The following is a 23,171-nucleotide window of genomic DNA, read 5'->3' on the forward strand; positions in this document are numbered from 1 at the left end:
CACACAGAATGACAATACGGAGGTTCCAGGACTATATACTACAGAAATAAATCAAAATGGTGGGGAAAAAACAGCATTTTGTTCTTGTTTGGCTAAATAAATTAGGGGTGCAGCCTCATCTGGAATACTGTGTGCAGTACTGGTCACCCCATCTCCAAAAGGATATTGCAGAATTAGAGAAGATTCAGAGAAATGTGAGAAAGTTTAGGGCATGAAAACACTCTCATAAGAAAAGACATTGAAAAGATTGGGATTGTTAGTTTAGAAAGGAGACGAGTAAGAGGGAACATGTTAAAAGTACATAAAATGATACATGGTATAGAGGAGGTAGATCAAAAACGTCTATTCTTCCAATCTCACAACACAAGAACAACGGGGTATTCAGTTATCTTAAAAGGTGATACATTCATAATTAGCCTGTGAACATATTGCCACTAGAAGTCACTGAGGCGAAGAACTTGGCAAAATTCAAGTGTATAACTAGGTAGAGAAAATAGTTAATGATAACATTTTGGAGGGAGTACGCATAGCTTAAACCGATCTCTAACTAAGAGATCTAATGGTGGAGGCAGGTTATCCCTGTGGGGTTCTTGCCCTTTTTTTTTTTCCCCCCCAAAGCATCTGGTGCTTGCCATTATTGGCGAGATGATAGTGAACTAGAAGGACTTCAGATCTGATCCAATCAGGCAATTCCTATGTTTGTGGTGTCCTGAATGATTTGTAGGTCCTTACTCAGTTCATCACCTAAATACTGCTCAAATAGCAGGGTAGAAGAGGCAGAAAGGGCTCTCTCTGCACATACTTTCCAACACCAATGTGACATGTAGTTTCTTCCTATCCTGCTCTGGCGTAAGTAATAATAATAAGAGTTCAACTGCTTGTCGTCAGTTAACAATGAGCAAGCTGAACTAACTTAAATAGTGTAGGACTTAATAGTACTCCAATTGCATCTTTTCTTGGTGTATAAAAATTGCTATTTGATATTAGGCAAGTTTAAGGGGTGGGGGAAAATCAGTGGATACGGACAACAGTAAAAGAAAATAGTGTCTAGAGCATGTTACCATTTGGCCATATGTAGAAATGAACTGAAGCTGTGCCATTGTTTGAGATGTTCTATCACAGTGGTCAAAGTAGCTAAAGGATATTAGACCGAGAGCATTTTCCTTCAGTTAAAATATTTACAATGTTGATTCATGACTCCATGTGTAACATATCTTGGATCCCACACAAGGGGTAGTTCAGTAGTTTTGTATTTTGTGGTGATTATTTTGTAAAAGATGTTAAGTAAAATGTCTTGCTTCATTAATTATTAAGCTCAGTGAATAATATTTATTGTGCCATTTGACATGCTGAATAATTTTTTAACAGTTTCATTAATGACAGTTCCAGGTTAAATCAATGGCGCTCAGTATAGTCAGCTAGCCATAGAACACAGTGACTTGCATATAAATCTTAAAGGTTTATTCCAAAACCAGAGATCCAATAGTTTTACAATATAATATTTTACACTAATATTGCACTTCTCATACTGTTCTTTCCAAAGATAAGTATTCTATATCCTCTATTTTATAAATAGAGAAACTGAGGCACAGAGTAGGCAAAATGACTTGTGCAAGGTCACATACACAGTCAGTGGCAGAACCTAAACTGTAGCTCATGTCCACAGACTATGTGCAGTTGTAATGGGTTAGGATTACACAATAGCTAACTTACTGTTCTCTCCTTTTCTGTGAGAATGCTTTTGGATTGTGCTAGCCCTGCTGTCATTGCTTCTGTTACTTTGGGCTCATGCAGAGCTGGGGAAGGGGCGAGCACTGAAAAGCAAATAGAGAAGAGCATAAAATAAAAGAGCCTTTTAAGTGTCAGAATTCTTCAAAGGGATGAAATTGAATTATTTCCTGGATCTGAACAGAAATGAAAACCCTCTAAATATCCTGTTGGATGTATGAAAGAAAAAACAGTAGATATAAATATTTGCAGGTAATGTAGAAGTAAATAGTCAACTTAAGAAAATCAATCCTTTTGCCCGTTGTATAGGGGGGGGGAAAGTGATGTGACATTTAACTCTGAACTAACCCAAATCTCTTCCTTCTGATTTCATGGATAACAGTGGAAATAAAGGAATCATGCATATATTTTAAGATCTAGTTTATATTTTTCCTGTTGCAATGTCAGTTGACTTCCATTTTTGTAATGGATGTTCCTTATTTAAAAATATAGAAATTCTGTAACTTCCTGTGCTGCTCCCCCCATTTTTAAAATTGAAAGAATTTTTTTTTCTAATTCTGATCTAAAATAAGGTCTTTTTTTTTTTCTTTTTCTTCTTGTAGGTTAACAGTGAAAATGTAGTGAAAGTTGGCCACAGGCAGGTGGTGAACATGATTCGACAAGGGGGTAATCACCTAGTTCTTAAGGTTGTCACAGTAACCAGGAATCTTGATCCAGATGATACAGCTAGAAAGAAAGGTACATTTTTCTCTTTGCTGTCTGAATTTTTTCTGGTACTGCTCTAAGGAAAACAAGATGTAGGCTGGAGACTATTTACATTATTTTAGTGACTGCTATATTATATATTCCTCATCTTAAATATGCAACAGCATTCTACTATGTAATCTACAAGCTATTTACATTTGCTGAAGAAAAAGCCAGACTTCATTTATAGGTACACCTCTACCCCGATATGACGCTGTCCTCGGGAGCCAAAAAATCTTACCGCATTATAGGTGAAACTGAGTTATATCAAACTTGCTTTGATCCGCCAGAGTGTGCAGCGCCGCCCCTCCAGAGCACTGCTTTACCACGTTATATCCGAATTCGTGTTATATCGGTTCGCATTATATCGGGGTAGAGGTGTATATCTGTGCAGAAAAAGATATAGTTCATTCTTGTCATGTTCATTGTTGAAGTCCATCTTCCTAGATCAGTGATTCTCAAACTTTTGTACTGGGGACCCCTTTCACACAGCAAGTCTCTGAGTGTGACCCCCCCCCTTTATGAATTAAAAACACTTTTTAATATATTTAACACCATTATAAATGCTAGCAAAGCGGGGTTTGGGGTGGAAGCTGACAGCTCGTGACCCCCCACATAACCACCTCATGACCCCCTGAGGGGTCCCGACCCCCAGTTTGAGAACCCCTGTCCTAGATCATTCTGCAATGTGCTTTTAAGATTTTATATTCAGACTTTTTAACATGTTAGAATATTTGAGGGAGATGAAAAAAAAATCTGTCCTTTACTCAAAGCCATAGGCAAAAAGGCTGGGATTTTAAAACACGCTTGGGCTTGGGCCCGAACCCAATTCTGCTCCTATTAAAGTCCTATGAGAATTTTAATGTTGAGTTCGTTTGAAAATACTGCATCTGTGAAAATAAGAAAATGAAGCACTAAAATATTTAGCTTGACAAGTTAATAAGAAAGCAATACATTTCGAGATGCCCACTGGTTAAAATAGACTGAAACTGGATGGGTAGCTATCACCACTCTAGCCAAGGAGGAAGGGGATCTCTCCCTCAGCTTTTAGCAGAGGAAAGGATGTTGTGCTCACCCTCCTTACCACCTCTGGAGAAGGGAGAAGCTTCTGCTTCAGTAAGAGAGCAGATATTTTAGGATGACTTGGTGTAACTTCAAACATAGCAAAATTACTTTCAGAATGTAGTATCTTCGTACCAAATAGGAGCTTTTTCATCTAAAAGCACCCCACTTATTCCCATTAAAACTAAAGAGTTAACACAAATCGTGTATTTATATTAACTTCTTCAGTTTTAATGGGGATTGATGTACGGCATCCCATGTACTGAAATTAGACTATACCCATAAGAGTTGTGACCGTTTTTGGTATTGAATCTCCCCAAATTACTTTGTAATTACACTTGATCAAGGGTACCCAAAGTTTGCTCAACCAGGAACTGCAGTAGCAACTTGTTAGGAGCCACTAGATGCACGTAATTAGTATTAATCAGAGAATATTGTTGCTGACCTCTTCAGTACAACAGTGACACATACACTAATTTCTTTGCTCCTAACATGGATGTTCCATATTGATCAGTGTGACCTGACAGCTGAGGTCTCTCTGAGGTAATCCTACGTATTAAAGATCAGCTTTCCCCCCCCCAAGCCACATCAAGCCAAGCTGTTGAATTCTGTGGGCCAGACTTTAGTCATGCCTGCACTAGTCTTTGAATGGGAAGGATCGAACAAATGAATACCAGTCCTATTAAATGCATTTCTGTTCAAAGACGTGCCTTTTGAAGAACTGCACTGTGTTTACTTTGCTTTTTAATAATTCACTGGGAATTTAGATTTTAAAAAATTAGAATACCTAAAAAGAAGAAAATATACTGAGCCCAAATAAAGCTTACCCAACTACTTTCTTCCATTATTTTTAACAATGGTATTGATAGAATTGCTTTATCTTACTGCTACATGTTCCAGACACACCTAGCATTTCTTTATACTGACATAGGTTATGTTTTCTACCCATAAATAAGGGGAATTTGTGAATGTTGACACTTCCCTACAGAAGGAGAGGTTGCTAGCTTTTCTCAAGCCAAGCAGTCAGTAGTCCTCTACTCAATGATGTTGACTTTTAGCAAATTAACATCTTTATAATCCCCCTTTTGGGGGGCAAGATTATTCAGAAGGTGATGAAAAGGCAACACTTGAATCACCTGGAAGTCACAGATTTCTTTGATCCCTGTCAACCGTGGTCTTGGTTTGGTAATTTTACAGAGACTATCCAGGTCTCTGTGGCTGAAGATCTCTTCCTGGTGATGGACAAAGGGTCAGGTGACCATTAAATATCTCTCTCTTGTGCAGACTTCTCAACAGATTGGTTGCAAGGCCACTGGGGGAGACAGTGAGGCAGTTTGGCCTGTTGTGCAATTAGTATATTCATGACACAGCTATATATTTATCACTGAGTCTGGACAATGCTATGTCTTTACTTTCCCAGTGTCTAACTGACAGAAGCGTCGATAACAGCAAGGTGAATGAGCCTTAATTCAGACAGGATGTAAGGGATACTAGTTTAACTAGAGAGTATGGCATGAATTTTGTCTGTCTCCCTGATTGGTTTGCTACTCTTTGTCAAGGTGCTTCATAGTTTGGTATACTTCAGGATCCTTGATTGCGCCTGGTGTCCCCAGAAGTCCCCAGTTTTCCTATCTACATTTGTCATGATGGAAGACAGTTTCTCTATAATATATGACTCTCTTTTATGACCTCCAGATAGGGTTATTTTAATTTGCTCTACAGTGTAGCACTCCTTGAAAAGCACTTGGAAGCTACATGGGCTGCAAAAAATCTAATGCTCTACTTCTCTAGCAGTGTTAACTTTACATCACTGTTCCAAAGACTGTGCACTGGCCTATACGTACAACCATATGTTTGCATTAATCTTTAAAGACCTACATGATTTGGCTCCTAGCTACCTGAGGAACCACCTCTTTTCCTATCATGACCACTGAGGTTAGCTTGTGCACTCTCATTTATGTATCTTCAGTGGAGGTTACTGAAAGCTGACCTTCAGGGCACAGTGTAAAGTACATCTGTGTCCCTGGGCTACTGCCTGAAAGGATGACATAAATTATTGTGAGGCAGACTCTTTTTAAAGTTATTTTTTGTACATGTGTCCATACACAATGTGATAGGTACATTTAAAAAATAGAGGTGTATAATTAGTTAGCTTAAGGATTTCTACTTTATATCATTATAAGCCTGCTGATTTTTTTGACTAACTGGTAGGAAAGCCAGAAATGGTTAGAAATGCAATCTATGAAAAGCTCTTAGGCCCTTCAGAAAGCATACTGAATGTTTTGTTTCCTGCCCCCAAAGAAATTACTGTGTACATGTATTTGATATTGCTATAATGAATATATTGGAGATAGATTTTTAAAATCTAATCAAAATGTATATTCCATGTGATAATCTTTGGCTGAATCTAAAAAGTGTATATGTGAATATACAATGCTTTGGAGATGTATATTTACTTATACTGTATATCCTTCTATTTAATGCAAAGCCCCACCACCTCCAAAGCGAGCTCCAACCACTGCATTGACCTTGCGGTCTAAGTCAATGACCTCAGAGCTTGAAGAGCTTGGTAAGAAAGTGTTTTTAACAAGCATGCTGAGATAATGGAGATGTAAAGAAAACTTAAAATTATTTTAAATGAACTGCACCCAGTACAGTACATGATATAGAAAAGTTTCAGGAATGCTGCATCTCTGGAGAGTTCAAAATATGCATGATGTGCATGAGTGATTTTTTTTTAAAATGTGTGCCTTTACCGCTCTGCAAGAGAATGTTGATACATTTTTTTATGCATCATCAAAGTTTGGCATAGTAATGCTGTATCATATTTTATTAGCTTGCTTTTTAATCTTTCAGTTCATCTAATATTGTTTTATTTTAAATTTCTGTGGCCTCTCATTAGTGGATAAAGGTAAGTTGTCAGAAGCCATTGTTGAAAAGTTGACAGTTAAAACAGTACACCTTCAACTGCAACTAGTTCTCGTTAGACTCTCTAATCTGAAAATGTGTATATATTAATATCACTTTGACTCTTCTGTTTGAACACAAACTTAACAGAATATTCCGTTAACTTTTAGCAATGCAAAGTGATGAGCATTTAGTCTTTGGCTCACTAATTCTAAGTGATGTAAATGTAGGTAGCAGTAGGGTGTATATTGTAGATTTGTATAACTGCTTGGGATTTCTGATTAAGTCTACATGACAGGAAGAAAGGCATATTTTTTTCCTGTTGGGTCAGGAGAAAAGTGGTACTTCATCAGCCTAGACTATCAAATGTGTTATGATCTGACAGTATTTGCAAAAGACAAAAATAAATGTATGTTTAGATACAGCTATCTGGCTAGGCTAAATATCTGATGTGTCTTGTATAAAGGAACTATATCACTCACTTACCGAGTAATAGACTTGATCATTTCTTAGGTCTCTTCTTTCCTTACTATGATCCTGCATGAATTTAACAATACAGGTTTCATAATCATTCAGAGGAAAGGAGTCAAGTCTTGTGGATAATTAACCACATTAATAAAATAAAGGTGATACGTTTGAAAGCACTAACATTATGTGGAAGGAAGGACACTACCCATCCCTTAAGGGATGAAAACTCTCACTGTCTTTAAGTGGGAGTTCTGACCAAGAAAGGGGTATTGAAACGGGCCCTAACTATTCTGGGTCATACTACAACCAAGCAAAAACAAAGGATTATTCTCTATTAGTTTAGGCTAGTGTGGTGATTGTACAAATCTCAGATTTTCATAGCTTTGATTATTTTTTGTCATAACCTTAGTTATTTGAATGTAAGTTTTTATTGTCTGTTAATTACCAATGTTTTTCCTCCAGAGTTTAAAATGTGAGACTTTTTTCCTTCATAGAGTATTAAAATTTTGTTTACTTTGAAACCATTCTGGTTTATCATGCAAATCTGCCATAAGCAAAATATTATTTATGCAGCCCTCCTACCCACCCACCGCCAAAGTCTTCCATGTCACTGTGGAGCCTGAGGAGATTCCTATATTTCTCCCTCTTTACAGTTCTACTGTCATACTGTAGGCTACGTCTACACTATGAGATAGGGGTGTGATTCCCCTGCTCTCATACACGTGCTTCTGCTAGCTCTTATCAAGCTAGCACAAGTATAAATAGCAATATCGCTGTGGAAGCACAGGTAGCCACAGTGAAGCCACGGCTTAGCTGTGCAAAGTACAAACCCTCCTGAACCCCATAGGTACATACTCAGTACGGCTAAGCGGTGTCTCCACTGCCACTACGGTACACTGCTATTTATACTCGCACTTTCTCAGTGACAGGGAGCCCAAGTACAGTAACTCCTCAGTTAAAGTCATCCCGGTTAACGTTGTTTCGTTGTTACGTTGTTGATCAATTAGGGAACATGCTCGTTTAAAGTTGTGCAATGCTTCGTTCTAACGTCGTTTGGCAGCTGCCTGCTTTGTCTACTGCTTGCAGGAAGAGCAGCCCGTTGCAGCCAGGGCCGGCTCCAGGCACCAGCGCAGGAAGCAGGTGCTTGGGGCGGCCAATGCAAAGGGGCGGCACGTCTGGGACTCGAGCGGCAATTCGGCGGCGAGTCATTCAGTCCCTCTCAGAGGGAAGGACCAGCCGCCGAATTGCTGCCGAAGAATGAAGCGGCGTGGTAGAGCAGCTGCCGAAGTGCCACCGATCGTGGCTTTTTTTTTTTTTTCCCCTCTCTCTTCGCCGCTTGGGGCGGCAACCAAGCTTCACAATCCTCATAGCTGCGAACAGTAAATTGTTTGTTTAAAACGTATACTGGGTGTATATCTATATAATATATAGTTTTTTTGTCTGGTGAAAAAAATTTCCCGGGAACCTAACCTCCCCATTTACATTAATTCTTATGGGGAAATTGGATTCGTTTAACATCTTTTCACTTAAAGTCGCATTTTTCAGGAACATAACTACAACATTAAGTGAGGAGTTACTGTATGTATATGTGAGCAGGGGAATCATACCATCGTTCTAGCAAAGGAGGACAGGAAAGAACTCCTTCAGGAACGAACAATGCTTTAATTGGCTCAAAAAATTGTTGTTTTGTAGCTGGAGCTGTTCTCTACCCAAAGGTGGAGCATTCTTCAGTCCCAGCCCTACTTATCCCAGGGGATATTAATTAGCTCCACACAGTAGAGGCTTTATGGCTATTGGCATCCTAATCAGAAACTATTCTGAGAATCAGTAAGGTACCTGCACTTTCTTTTTTTTTTTTTTTTTTTTAAGCATGTCTTCCCCTACACTTCCATCCAGATGGGGCTAAACAAACCCTCCATTTTCAAGGCTTCCTTGGCCCAAAGAATGCTGTTTAAACTCAATCCGGAGGTACATTATCCCCTAAAAGGCTGCATAGTACTGCATAAATTCTCTCTTACAGAAATGTTCTTATTAATCCCCATTGGACAGAGGTTGGTTTATGCCCTGAAGTACGAGAGGGGGTGTGTGTATTTATACTAGATTTATATATGTGAATAATGACAACATCAACAGTTGACAACAGTTCATCTAAATCTAGTAAACTAGTCTCAATGATGTCTTGTAGCAAAGAGTCCCCACTACTTATGTGCTATGTACAAATGTATTTTCTTTTATCAGTTTTAAATATGTTGCCTTTTAATTTCATTGAATGTTCCCTTGTTATTGTATAGCAAGAAAGGGTAAAAAGGAATTCCCTTCCTTTTATATCATTCATTATATTGTATATCTCTATCCTGGCCCTTCTCTAGTCTCCTCGCTAAACTAGACAGTCCTAATCTTTTCAACCTCTCCATATGGAAGTCTCTCCCATCACTTTTGTTGCCTGTCTCCGAACCCCTTCTATTTCTGCTTGTATTGACATATTTTTACTCTGTTCTCCATAATAGTGCATGGGTGTCCCATCTACTGCTAACCAATGGCAGTTGCTGTTATCCTACAAATAAATTAATCCAAAGTATTAACTAATGGCATATAAAATTTGTCTACAATTCATTCCACTTCCGAACTACAAGGATGTTAAATGCCCTATTTTCATAGCCCATTTATATATCGTAAAAGTGCCCAAATTGATCATTTTTAATTTTAAAAAATAAATCTCACACTTCATAGCCGAGGTATCTAAGTTTTATAACTCAATAATTTTCTATATAGTCAAAGTATAAACCCTGATAAACTGGGCTATGCCAAGATGTTTATGTTTAAAGTGGTTTGAAAAATACATGCACAATCCAGTTAGCATGGAGAGATTGACATCTTAAGAATAGAAGAAAAATGTTTGTGTTCAAAAATCAGTCAAGGATTTAGCATTTAAAATGAGCTTACCTTCAGAATTGATTTACAATTCATTCCCTTTCTGTTTCCAAGCTTCAGTACGGAAGAAGAAGGGTAAGGGGAAGCATTTTGTCTCTTGTTTAATCTGTTTCTCACCTTTCCATAGTGAAAGATAATGGCATAATTATAAATGTTGGCATATGGTCCAGTTTATTTTATGGTGTCAAACGTACATTAAATATTCAATATGGTTTTTAGTTATTTAGCTGATAACTTGCAAACACATAAAGAATCAACTTTCAGTCAGAAGAACACATTTGAAAATATTTCCCTCATTTCTTCCTTTGTCTTCTCTTCTCCATCCACCCCCATTTTTCTTCTGTCTCAGATTTTTTCCCAAATCCTTCCATATCATCTCCTCAGAATTACTGTGCTAACTGGCAATCACTGAGAAACAGTGGCAAGTAACATGATATCAGTGTAGTCCTACATCGGTGATTTCACTTGCCCTCTTAAATGGCCAAATGTTACTCACATAACCACAATGTCTGTCTCAGGAAATAGGGACTTCACACACCGCTTAAATTCTGACCTGGAGAAATGCTGCTCTGCACAGTTTCAGTTTTTAATATAACATCTTCCACACTGTCCCGTATGCATGAACTGATCCATAAGGCCACTACCCTCTTCTCATTTAAATCTCTCCTTGAGACCCACATTTGCTGGGATTTCTATACAGCAGTCATCCACTTAATGATGGCCAGGTGGAGGGGCAGATAGATTGACCTTTAATATTTTACCAAAATGTAAATAAACATATGTATATACAAGTTTGTTTGTGTTTAGCTGTATCCTCCTTTCCTCACCCTTTGTATATCACTTACTTTCTTAGACTGTAAGCTCTCTTGGGCAGGGACTGTGTCTTTATGTGTCTGCATAGCACCTTGCCCAAGGGAGGGCCTCAATCCTGACTGAGCCTGTGTGTGATACTTCAGTATAGTTCTAATCAGTAGAAGAAAGTTATGATTGCTGATAGAGAAGATTATTTGTAGGTAGCATGCCTCTTCAGTAGTGAACTATTTCTTCTGTATTGTGTTAGGATAATACAGAGTAAATTAGTTGTTTTCTTTTTTCTTCATTTTTGCTTTTTTTAAATCTTTCCTGACCTCCCCTCATGTTGGAACTGTTTTCTGCTGCTAGCAAGATCAACTGCTGGTACATTTATTGCTCAAGGCAAGATTGCTTAGAAACTGTCTCTTCAGAATATGAAGGAATAAACAGTTATTGGTTTTCTGACTAAGATTTTATAGCAACAAATATATTTTCATTATATGACTATCAAGAATTTTTACATTCATTTTTGTAGGATAACTCTATAAAATTAATGTTTCCTACTTATAGGGGAAGGGACTTTTTTGTGTGTGTGCTTGTTTTCTGTTTGGTTGAGGGGAAGGGTATAGGCTGTTGGTACTTCTCTTCAGATAGGGGATACTATTTAACATCCATACATAAAAATTCCAGTTAGGTAATAAAAACTTTGTCATATAACCTCAAAGAAAAAAATTACCTAGGCATTATTCTAGCTTCTACTCGAGTTATCATATCACAGACCACTGAAACCTCAACAATACTAAGTCTGCCGCATTGACATTTTTCTGCTCACGACAATTGCCCACTACAGAGGGACAGCATCAGATTTCAAAACACACTTTTTTAAAGTAAGAATCCTTTCTGTTTTTTCTTTTGTTGCTTTTAGGTAAAGAATTAGTGAATGAGTAAGACATAGCAGTCTGTAACCTAACGAATCTCTTTATGTTGCAGAATCATGTTATAAAGCCACAGTTAGGGTGTGTGTAGGTGCCCCCATCGGTCTTGGGGAAGATCACATAATTTCATGCATTAAATTAAAATAAGTAAAGAGGAGAAACAAATTTAAAAAGTAAAAGTGAATTTATTTAACTTATGGTATATTTGTAAACAAAATTGCTTAATTGGCTATTTGGGGAAGAAAATCTTCATAATATTGCACTTCATTTATTACCCTCATGACAAAAATTAATAAAATATTAGCTAAAAGTCATCTTTCCAAGTCACTAATCAAATTACATTGAACTCTGAGTGATGTGTTTTTCCCCACCATAATTTGTCATTTTATTTCAGTAGTCATACAAATAACGTTGGAAATTTGAAATTTATATTCAGTAGAATTAAGAGAATCTTGAACTCTATTCATTAAAAAATAAATAGGTGGAACTCATTTGGCATGTGAAAAGCTGCTTTTAATTTTTTATCTTCAATTAGTATTTTGACTATTTAATTTTAGTTAAGTTTTTGATTGATATATGCTCTACATCCAAAAAGGTCCAAAGATCTCATGATTTTGCTAGCAAGGAATAGATTTGATTTATCAAGCAACTTCAGATTTTTAGGGCCTCTGCAGAGAACAGCAAGGATTAGCTGTTTTAGCAGGAGTAGAAAACTTTAAAAGGTCAAGAGAGAAACTAAGAAATGGAGATAACACAGATATAATTCCATTTTTGCTGAGCCTACCAAAGACTGTGATACAATAAAGTATGGATTAGATGAAAGGAAAATAAATTTGGATTACAAAATACTGGGTTAGTGATGGCTGGAAAATTTTAGATGGTATCCTTGGGTATCCTTTTAGTATCCAATTCAAAAAGAAAACATCTATTTTTGTTTATTGGGCTTAAGGTGTAAATGTAGATGTAGGACTCTCCCTACTTTTGGCCAGATTACCTGCTGGTACAATCTTGCAGGTATATAATAATCATCAGCACAGAAGTCTGACGGGTATCTGGCATCAAGTAGTAGTAGTTATTTACGAGAAAAATACCAGTTAATAGCATTCAAAATGAATATTATTGGCTCTGTCCTCCAACAAACATTCATACTCCATTCCATTACTGTTGTCCATTGTTTCAAAGGTGGCACACCTTGGTGGCACACCTTAATGGCATCTGAAACAATGAAATCACAGAGCAAATAAATATGTGAATGCTATATTAAGGTTGAAACAAAAAAGTTAACTTGTTTGAAGAAATCATGCACAGGAGGCCCTGGATTCAGAAACCATTTTTAATTTCAACGTGGTGGAATATAGGATCGAGATTTGTCTGCAGTAATAAAATGGAAATAACAACACCCCTTCTGCAACTCCCTTGATAACTTCCGCTACCAACATTGATTGTAAATAGGAAAAAGGTTTTCCAGACCTTCACCAGACACTACATTGAAAGATAAGAAAAAAATGGCACTGCAGCTCCAGGTTTAATGAAGAGTACCTGTAGAATGTTCTTGTAAGTAATATATTTTTGTTACTTATTGGAAGTGTTAGTTGATATTGTAGTCAGAAGTAATGATAATGAATCTTTGAATTGTTACCATTACTTAGGACATGCAGTAATGGTTTTTGAGGACAGTATTCAGAACTTGTATGCCTCTGTTATTTTTGTGATTATAGATATTCTGCCCTCATTTATACTGATGTAGCTAAGAGTGATTATTTAGACTTTAGAGAATTTACTGTGGATTCACACCAGTGTAGCAGAGAATAGAATCTGGCCCATATATTTGCCATAGCTATGGTTTTTTAAAATATTAAATAGAAAAGTATTTGGAGTAAGAGTATTGGGGGAAGAAAAGACTTAGCTTACATTTTCAAGTATCCATAATTTTGGGTGCCCAACTGTAAATGCTTTGAGTCTGATTTTTCAGAAACAAACTCTGGCAATTTCATCTGACGTCAGTAGGTAAACAGTGGGTGCTGAACACTTCTGAAAGTCAGGGTCTGTGTCTCAAGTTGGGCACATAAAATTGTCCCTCTTGAAAACGTTGGCTGTCGTGAATAGAAATGAGGATTTTTTAAGTCTCCACATTAACATACAGCTGTCAGTTGCAATCAGTATTATTATTATGAATTTTTATTACTTTAAACCGCATTAATCTAATTATTCCTAAACATGAAGCCATAACAGGTACTTAGTTGTTTTTCTTTGCCACAGAACAGCAATTGAAGAAGGTTTCCTCACATCCAAATAAGACAACAGTGTGGGAAAAGCTGGAAAAGAAATCGTAAGTGTTCAAAGGAAACAGTTTTTGTGGCATTTGTGGCCATGTGAGTGGGGATGCTTTGGCATTTGTGAGAAGAGAATTCTTATGAGTTATCATCAATTAAATATGTAGTACTGTGTTCAGAGCAATGGGCTCTTTATGAGCAGTAAAAAAAAAGGCAGAGATGTTTCCAGTGTGATACAATTGCATAAATAGAAAAGTTTTCATTTTTTTTTTTTTAATATGTTCTCTCTCTCTTTCAGGAACCAGGGAGATGCACGACAATCTCCCGCATCTCACCAAAAAAAAATTTTTTCTTGCCATTTCCCTTTTTTCTTCAATTGTTCATTATTCCATGTTCATTAACTTCTTATAAAGCTTAAAATAAATGTTTTGGATAACTCGTGGTGGTCTGATTTTCTTTCCTTGGTGTGAAAACGACATGTCTCCCAGAATATAAGATTGCAAAAATGACTTAATTTCTTTTATTTCTTTCTGTCTGTCTTATTTTTTCTTTCTTTTTCCCTGACTGAGCCCAGTTTTCAAATGCTGTCTCTTAAACATGACATTCAAATGCCATTTTCTGTTCTCAGTCCTTAAAATCCCACCTGGCTTGCAGGGTGGGGAATGGTTTTTTGTTTTTATTTTCTGTTCTTGTTTTTATTTTGTATACAGGGACCCAGTGATACACAATGACCATTCCTCTTGCAAGGTAGGCAACTCCTTGTAAGATAGGTTGAATTTTAAGGCTTTAGGCACATTTTAAATGCCTTTGTGCTTCTTGGATATTGGACATACTGTTAAAGAGATGGTGCTTGAAAATTGGGCCTATAATAAGAATTTTAACATACTAAAAATAGCACTTGTCCCTGTCTGCCACTCTTAGAATTATCTTTTAAGGGTATGATATTTTCATAATATGCAAACATTATCTATATGCACTGGGGTGAAAATACTGAGTCATAAAAGTACATATAAAGCCTGCTTGGAAAAATAGCCTAGATTCCTCTTAATTGTGAATAGATATATGCCAAATACTCTTATGTATCATGTTTTGATGTTTATAGGTGATTGATTTATATGTTTAGTTAATCTGTTGTTACAAGCAAACAGTTTTTATGTTTTAATATTTATTTTTAGATATTTTATCTTTTTCTTGGTCTTCCAATATAATGGGAGGTATTTCAAAACAAAAACGTTGTATTTCTATCCAATTTTCTTAAATGGAAACTTTTTTAGATGGTTTGTCTTTACTTTCATGCTGTTCAGAAATTGTAGCTTATTTGGAACTATGTTGTAAAAGCCGGCATTACTTTCTCCTTTTACTACCCACTGAAGTTAAATTTTCTGCATAGTATTTGCACCATGGTAAATGTTTGAAACTGGTGTTATAACTAGGGTGTGATCCTGCAAACTGCTGTTTGAGTGGAGCCCTGTGGCCACATCGAGCATCTTGCAAGTTGGTGGTCCACATTTGTTCCTGATTAATATATATGTCCACTGTGGCAAATTCTCCACCATGGAGCAATTTAAAATTATGTTATCTATGAACATTGGCCTAACTTTGAATAGAAAACTGCAAATATTTTATTATTATGTATAATTTTTTTGGCTCAGGTATCTTTTTAAAAAAGAAACTGTAGAGGCCATTTGAATCTGACATAGACTAGTCACTTAACCTATTCAGTGTTTTAAAACCTTAGCATTACTGTATTCTTCTATTTTAAAATAATTTGTTTGGCAGATTTTGATGGTTTATATTGTTTTCTTATTACAAGCGAAAATCCCAAATTGCAAATTTGGATCTGGATTTTACCCTTCAGGGTGGCGTTTCAGAACCAGGGTTTTGGCTGAGGCCATCTCTGTTATCACCCCATGCACTAAAGAGATGGCTATACTTCAGTCTTCCTTGCTAAATGTTCTTCTTTTGAGCTAATTTTTTGTCCACGCAATCATGGACAAAATTAAGGCTAACAGTTTCCAGCATGACTGCCTAAAGTTAGTAATGCAATTCTATCTTTAGACACCTGCATAAGTGAGTGGCCTGATTTTTCAGAGGTGATGAACATCTACTGGGCACACAATGGGGATTGCAGGTGTTCAACCCATCACAGTCCAGCCATCTACTTAATTAGATGCCTAACTTTAAGCATGCAAGCTTGTAAACGTTGGCCTAGACCCACTGTACTTCACGTACCTAATTTGCACTTACTTCTGATTCTGATCTCTATGCTAAAAACAATGAAAATTCTCCATAAACCAAAAATAATTGCACAAAAGCTGTTAAATTTTTGACAAAAAATAAATGCACATAGTTGACAAACAGATTTTAAAAATACACATGCATTCCAATACCTGTGCATAACTGAGTATACCTTTGATTCCAGTACTATCTAGATGCATCTAGTTGTTCCAAGGGAGGGGTTAGATAATAAGGTATATTTGTCCCGTTGCCATTTGACAAAGACAAATAAGTGCTTTTTGCAGATTCATGACCAGAAAAAAGGAAGCCTACATTGTGTGTGCTAGTGAAAGCAGTGAAACTGAGATGAACTTTGCAATCTTACATTTAGATAAGGCAGTGCATCAAGAATTTGTGTGCTTTAAATACATGAAGGGCTAAGGTTTCAAAAGCATGAAAGTGCGGGAGGGATGGGTGCACTGGATGGCCATCAGTTTTCAAAAGAAAAATGTACATGCAGAATCTTTGAATATGGTTGATTGCAGATGCTAGAAAAGGTGGGTGAAACCACAGCATGAAGATGCAATTGGCATTGCATTAAGTTTTGTATAATTGATTGTGCCTGGCACAGTTTCTGTCTGTATCTATCTTAGGTATTTACAAGGCACCTATCACCTTGGTACCTAAGCAGTTTGAAAAATGCACCTGCAACAGGAGGCATGATGCAGATACAGGCAGAGGCCCAGGTCCAGAGCAGCAGTGGCAGGTCCCAGGAAGCTCCTCAACTGCATTACAGCTGTTGTTGAGCTCCTGGCTACACTTGTTGTGCCCAAGGAACATCTCCACCTACCTGTCAGCAGGAAGACGCTGCCCCACAACTCAAGTCCAACAACTCCATTTGTGGGGAAAACTAAAGATAATGGAAATGGCAACGATCCAGTAGCAGAGGTGAAAAAGAAATTGTGGGATTTGAAAAGGAGGGATTCTTAAAGAGCAGCACACTTCAGGGGAGGGATCCACTGCCAGTCCAAGTGGCAGGTAAGGCACAACACAGGCTTAAGTCTCTCAAATTATCTCAGATGAACAAAAATTAATTAAATACTTCTGCTGTCCCTAGAGTCTGTCTGCTATCCAATGCCCAGTGTAGCCTGTCCTCTGTTCTTGGCTTGCTATCCCTACAGCTGGGTAGGCCTTGCAGTTGTCTTTGGATTACAAACCAGAAAACACAATGTAAACAATCTCCAGCATTCTAAATATGTTTACTGGCAAACTGGAAGGACTGATACCATGCAAGTGTGACAACACCTTTCATGGTGCAAGGACCCAGCACTACAAGGCAGTACTCCAACACCATGACCTTATCCATGCCTCCAGAGACCTGGTATAGTCCTGCCTCCTGGCACTATTTAGCAGACATCCTGCCTGCAGCATCCAGAATATGTAGTTTGCTATATACAGAGCAGGGAATGGGAAAACACAAAATAATGAACACAGAGACATGGCAAATGTCACTCTGGCCATCAGAAGAAGTTACCGCATTGCATAAGCTACCACATCAGAAAAGACTGATCGAGTGCAACAGGCACATGAAAGTGTCAGTACAGTGTGCACATAATCAGCCAGTCCTGTCTTTTGCCAGAGAAACAGAGGACTCATTTGACAACACAGAGGAGAGGGAGGCCTATAATACTGGCTCGTTAGTCACAATGCACAGGCCAGCTTAAAGAAATAGTCAGGTCCGTTGATAAATGCAATAGAATCAGTAGGCTGAAGCAGAAACCATCCCCCAGAGATCTGATTTTGATTTTGGAAAACAGGTGCATAGTGTGTGACCAAACATTAAACTTAAAAGGGCAACGGGCCCTAAACTCCCAGATCCTTGGTATCTTTCCCCGCTCACCATGTGCGCACTCCTTTCTTACTTCCTTACTGGACAAATTGGGCTGTGGCTAAAGTCTCATTGTGTCAGGGCAAGGTGGGATCAGTGACATGGAATGAGTCCAAAATTCATGAGACCATCAAAGCTTGTTGCTTCACCCCTTAAGGTATTTGTATGCTGCCAGGAAATAAAATGACTTTGTCAGAGGTGTAAGCCTGGTGTTTAACTGTGCAGTCTTATGTACCACTGTGAACAAGCAGGCTGCCAAGCTGCCTTATGTGGGTACAGGCATTATTTGATTGGATGCAAATTATCATTGAGGTCAGAGGGAGTCTGGACAGTTCCTCACATTTCCCTTTGCCATTGGCATTGCATCATGGGCAGCCACAACATGGTGCTTGTGCCCACTATGTTTAAAACTTCCTTTAAAAAGAGAGAAATGTTGTTTAAGCCAGTTAGGAACAGAATTGGTTGGTTGATTCACATTTTGTTAGATATTTATGGTCTCTGTTGCACCAATGACCTGGCATATTTACTGTTGCTCGTGAGGAGTCAGCCCATTGCCAGGAGGTGGGGTTGAGGCAGTTAGTTCAGGTAACAGTTTAACTTTGATTTTAATCCTCCTGTCACCAGTTGTCAGGGCAGTGAGCCACTTGGCCATCCATTCCTCCAGCTGAGCAGTACAGTTTCTAGGCAAACCAAATTTTCCATTTCCACTATGGTAGCTGACACACCACTTTCACAGTTCCAATATAGCAGCTGGTGCCATTATATTAATGAGTTCCAGTCTGAATTTATCAGGGCAACCTTTAGTCATCAAGGAAAGGATTTCTTGGGCAGAAACTGATACCTTCGACACTGGTGTGAGCTCTTGACCCTGAGCTAAAGTTTCCATGATTGCCCTGCAATGAATGAAAGTATGTGTAAGGCTATGCCTGTGATGCCCCCATGCCCATATTTAATAAAGCTTACAAAAACATAGTTACTTGAGTTGGTTGAGTGCTTTGTTATGAATAATATAAGTTATGAATTTAGTCCCTTTTTTATTAGTGGCTAGTTAGCAAACCTATCCCAGTATCTGTGAATGTATTCATTATTCATAAGTATTCGCCAATAGTTTTAATAACTATCTATCAGCCCATTAGTTATTCACAAACTGTTTAGAATATTTGTCATTTGTGTGATGATGATACTATGCCAGATGATACCGTTTCAGCTCCCTGACTTGGAGACAGAAAATATTTAAGTAGGAGAATGACAAATTGTAAACTTTCATAATTCCGTTTTTAGAGAAATAACCACTTGTGCTAATATTTGTGAAACTTTCCAGGGTCATGGACACTTTCATAAATATCTGACAGGTGCCCAAATATGTGCGAACAACAAAAATAATGCCCCCCCCCCCACCAATCAAACTAAACTAAGTGATGTTGACAAAAATATTCACAAATTAGTGGGTTTTTTTCAGTTTTTACTCTTTTTAAAAAACATTATTTGACTCGTTCTATTATTTACCATTGTTAGGAGGGCTCTGTTCAAAGTGCTTGTCAGGAGAATGGAGTATTCAAATATGGGGAAATTTCTGATGATGTATCAAAAGAATGACTCATTTTGTATGACCAATGGCACAACTAAAATATATATTCCCTTTATCTCTCTGATTCCATACAAATTAACTGGAATGTGTGTTTGCTTTGTGTGGTAAAAAGAAGTCCCCTGTTTTTGCATGTCTACTCTAATAGAGAAGTGTTGAGAATTAATTTCATGGTCCTACACTGTAGCTGCTAAAAGATATTTGCTAAAATATAAAAGCTGTGGCTGTCTTAGGGGAAATAGAATTGCAAAGGCAGCAGGTATTACAGAGGGATGATGTCAAAGTCCCTTTCAAAATTTTCATGAAGTGGAAAAGCCAATGATTGCATGACAACTTGTCCCTGATATTCATTTCCATAAGGAGCTCATACCTTTTTACAAATACGATCTCATCCTCACTTTCCATAAAACATGCAACTGGACAGTCCAATCAGACACAGACCGAATGTGAATACTTTGAATGTGAATACTTTAAAGTAGTGAATATATTAAATGCACAAATAATATCCAGCATAAAAATTAATCAAATTAAATAATTATATTAAATCATTAACTGTAAGTAGCCCTTTAGATAAATATAATACTCAAGGCATTCAGATAGTGAGTGATGAGGACCCTAATGATAATCTAGACAGGGATCAGTGTATAAATGTGCTGATAGAGGGTTCCTTGGGTCTCTGAGAAGGGGTCCTAAAAACCAAGAACAAAAATATATATAAAAATCACCCCAGGAACTCCTGAACAAACAATAAACCCATTAACAAAAATGATTAATCTGATCTCAAAAGCACCCATCAGACAGAAATGCACAACTCCAGCTGAAGTTCTTAAGAGTAGCACATGGTGTGTATCAAAGAGCAGAATGTAGTCCTTAAAGAGCAATGTTTTCCTAGATTGAGGTGCCAGGGCATAGATATGGCATCCTAGCACCAACACTACAGAACAACCAGTTAGTGCTGATCAGCAGCTGTTGTTACTTAGATGTGATAGTCTTACAGTGGTGCTTCCACATATCCCTTGCCTGAGAGTGAAAAATGCAGGCTCTTTGGGCTAAATTATTGTATTATTTAGTGGAACAGCCCCAGATAAATTTCTTATAATCAAATTGTCTCCCCAAAACATGTGATAGACTCATTACTTATTTGTTTCAAGCATGAAAAGGGTGAGGGTTCCAGCCACAAATGTGAACAAATCAGAAATGGTGCTGAGTAGATCCTACTGTAATGAGAGCCGATGATTGTTGTGCGTGCAAAAAGTCTAGTCATTTTCAGTTGGTGGGAGTATATTTTTATATATGGGTGGATTTAGATTAAGCACATTTGCAGTGTCCTCTTCGATAGCATAATTAACCACTCCTCCTTCCATATTAAATTGTGCACAGGGAAGCACTTGCACCCACATTTCCACCAAACGTCCTCAGTCAAGGGAAAACACAGCCAGGAGAGAGCAAAATGAAGTTTATCTTACATGGAAAAAAAAATCCTGGTGAGCAATGTCCTCAAATAGGATCACATACTGTTTGGAGAAAGCAGTGAGAAAATAATGCATACAGAAAAGATAAGGCTTGGGAGGCCATTGCTCACAGGATAAATGCTGTTGGCAACCACAGTTGCTCAACAGCTATGATTGGGGGGGGAAACCCAAAACACTGGGGGTGGAGGGGTGATATGAAACGTCGGACAAAAGAGAAGATAGCCAGCAGTGCTTCAGAACAGCAAAGGGCTACCACACAGGCCAGTGGTGGAGCACATCTGACACCACAGGAGACTCAATTGGACAATTGACCCTGAGCTCATCACAGGGATTTCTGACTGTGACACCACTGCAATTCATAGGTGAGCTTTTTGAGAGGTTCACTGACACTTTGTCACAATCACAATGAGGTGTATTGGTAGTTATGCCGTGGGATCCAGCACAGTTGTGTGTGTTATGGGTGCAGGACAATGTGCACTTATATAAAGTGGTTAGTAACTTCAACTGCCACATACCCAGTTCAGCCACTAAACTTTAGTCTGCCCTTCTGTTTGCCCAAACACAAACACTGTGGTTTTCCCAATTGGCTTCTTTCTATGTGTTGTCCAATGCATGTAGATTCCTCCATCTTCCTGGCCTCAGATACAGTGGTTGTTGCTCCTCTATTTGATTGCCAGATGTCACTGGGGAACAAGATGGGGAGGTTCCTGGATGCTCGGGGCAACCCAGACGTCAGAGAGCGAGCTCACCCTCCACGCCTGAACAAGAACAGGAATCTTCAGAGCCTGCTTCCGATGAAGATTCACCAGCCAGAACTACAGAGAGTTGGCAGTGGCCATTGTCGTCATCAGAAACGCACAGCAACGTTGGGGAAGATTTTGAGGGATTTCAAACACCGGAGCGGACTCCAGAGTGTACAATGGACATACAGTCTCCTGGGGATCAGTCACTCAGTAGGACTCCTCAGTTTGAAAGTGACTCTCCTGAGGAGGAGGGGAATGATGAAATGAATGAAGAGCACCATGGTGTTCAGCCTGTCCCTAGGGATCAGGGTTGGAGAGGGCAGCCCCACCTAACAGAGGGGGAAAGGCTGTTGATGGAAACCAACAGTAGGATTGTGCAGCTGCTGGAAAATATCAAGAGGGAGCATGCACAGTCCATGGGTCTCATGTCACAGTCCATGGGCCGCATGGAGCTGCAGCTAGGCATTGTGGCTACATCCACAAGAGCCATCCATAACTACCTGTCTGAGATTTTAGCTTTCCTCAAACAGCCAAGGACACAGGTCCTTGAAACACGTATCTCCCAAAGAGCCACCCCCCATGTTGAGTTAACCAGTGCCTCGACATGGACTGGTGAGGATGCAGTGGCAGCCTCCACTGTATACTTACCAGGGGATCAAGGAACAAGTGTCTCTCGAGAACCACCACAGGCCACTGTGCCTCGTCGCAGTGGCCGGCTGCAGAGAGCCATAACTGAGAGGGCCTCGTTGCCCATGCCTACACGCCAGGCAAAAGGGGGAGGGAAGAAAAAATAATCACAATAACGATAGGATTTTTAGGGTTTTTTTATGTGCCTGTCCTTTTAATTCTTAGCCATAAGGCCATGAGTGGCAGAACTCAACCATTTCTACATTTTGGCTAACATTGTATTCTGGCTGACTAGATTAGTCTAACATTTTGTAGTTTATATTTGCATTGTTAACAATGTGTGCTGCTGGTATTTGAAGAACATTTGCCTCTGTTCTTTCACTTTAGCCTCATGAGAGCATTTTTTTACACTGTGCCAGGCATTCATTGCTTTTCTTACAAATACAAGTCATTTCTTGAGGCAGCTGTTTTTTGAGTTTTTTTTCTTCATTACCCCCATCCCCTCTGAGCAAGCATTATGGACTTCGTGGTAAGTATACAGGTCTTGGCAATACTAGCCTCAGAAACTGTGTTCAATCAGTCTTTGCCTGGTGTTTCTGGCATGCTGGCCTGAGGTGCTGGGGTTAGCCTGTAAGTGCCTTTTTGGATCATGATCATTCTTATCCTCTGTGGGTCTGACAAGGTCAATCTCTAGCCCTTCAGGTGGAGCTAATCCACATCTCTTGGCTATGTTGTGTAATATGCAGTCTTGCCAGGATTATATGGTATATTGTGGGGCCTGTACAGTAATGTGCCACTA

General features: G+C 38.5%; 1 protein-coding gene across 1 annotated transcript in view; it reads left to right on the forward strand.

Moving 5' to 3' along the window:
• The window catches only part of SHANK2 (SH3 and multiple ankyrin repeat domains 2), a 569,301-nt gene that overhangs the window by 519,674 nt on the left and 26,456 nt on the right, over positions 1 to 23,171 (forward strand). Inside the window, exons 16-19 of the mRNA XM_065403513.1 lie at positions 2,331 to 2,466; positions 6,023 to 6,103; positions 6,437 to 6,445; positions 9,895 to 9,915. Of these exons, the coding sequence (XP_065259585.1) occupies positions 2,331 to 2,466; positions 6,023 to 6,103; positions 6,437 to 6,445; positions 9,895 to 9,915 (247 nt within the window). The remainder of the gene's footprint in view (positions 1 to 2,330; positions 2,467 to 6,022; positions 6,104 to 6,436; positions 6,446 to 9,894; positions 9,916 to 23,171) is intronic.

Source organism: Emys orbicularis, chromosome 4 (genome assembly GCF_028017835.1).
Source record: "Emys orbicularis isolate rEmyOrb1 chromosome 4, rEmyOrb1.hap1, whole genome shotgun sequence".
NCBI classification, from domain to species: domain Eukaryota; kingdom Metazoa; phylum Chordata; order Testudines; family Emydidae; genus Emys; species Emys orbicularis.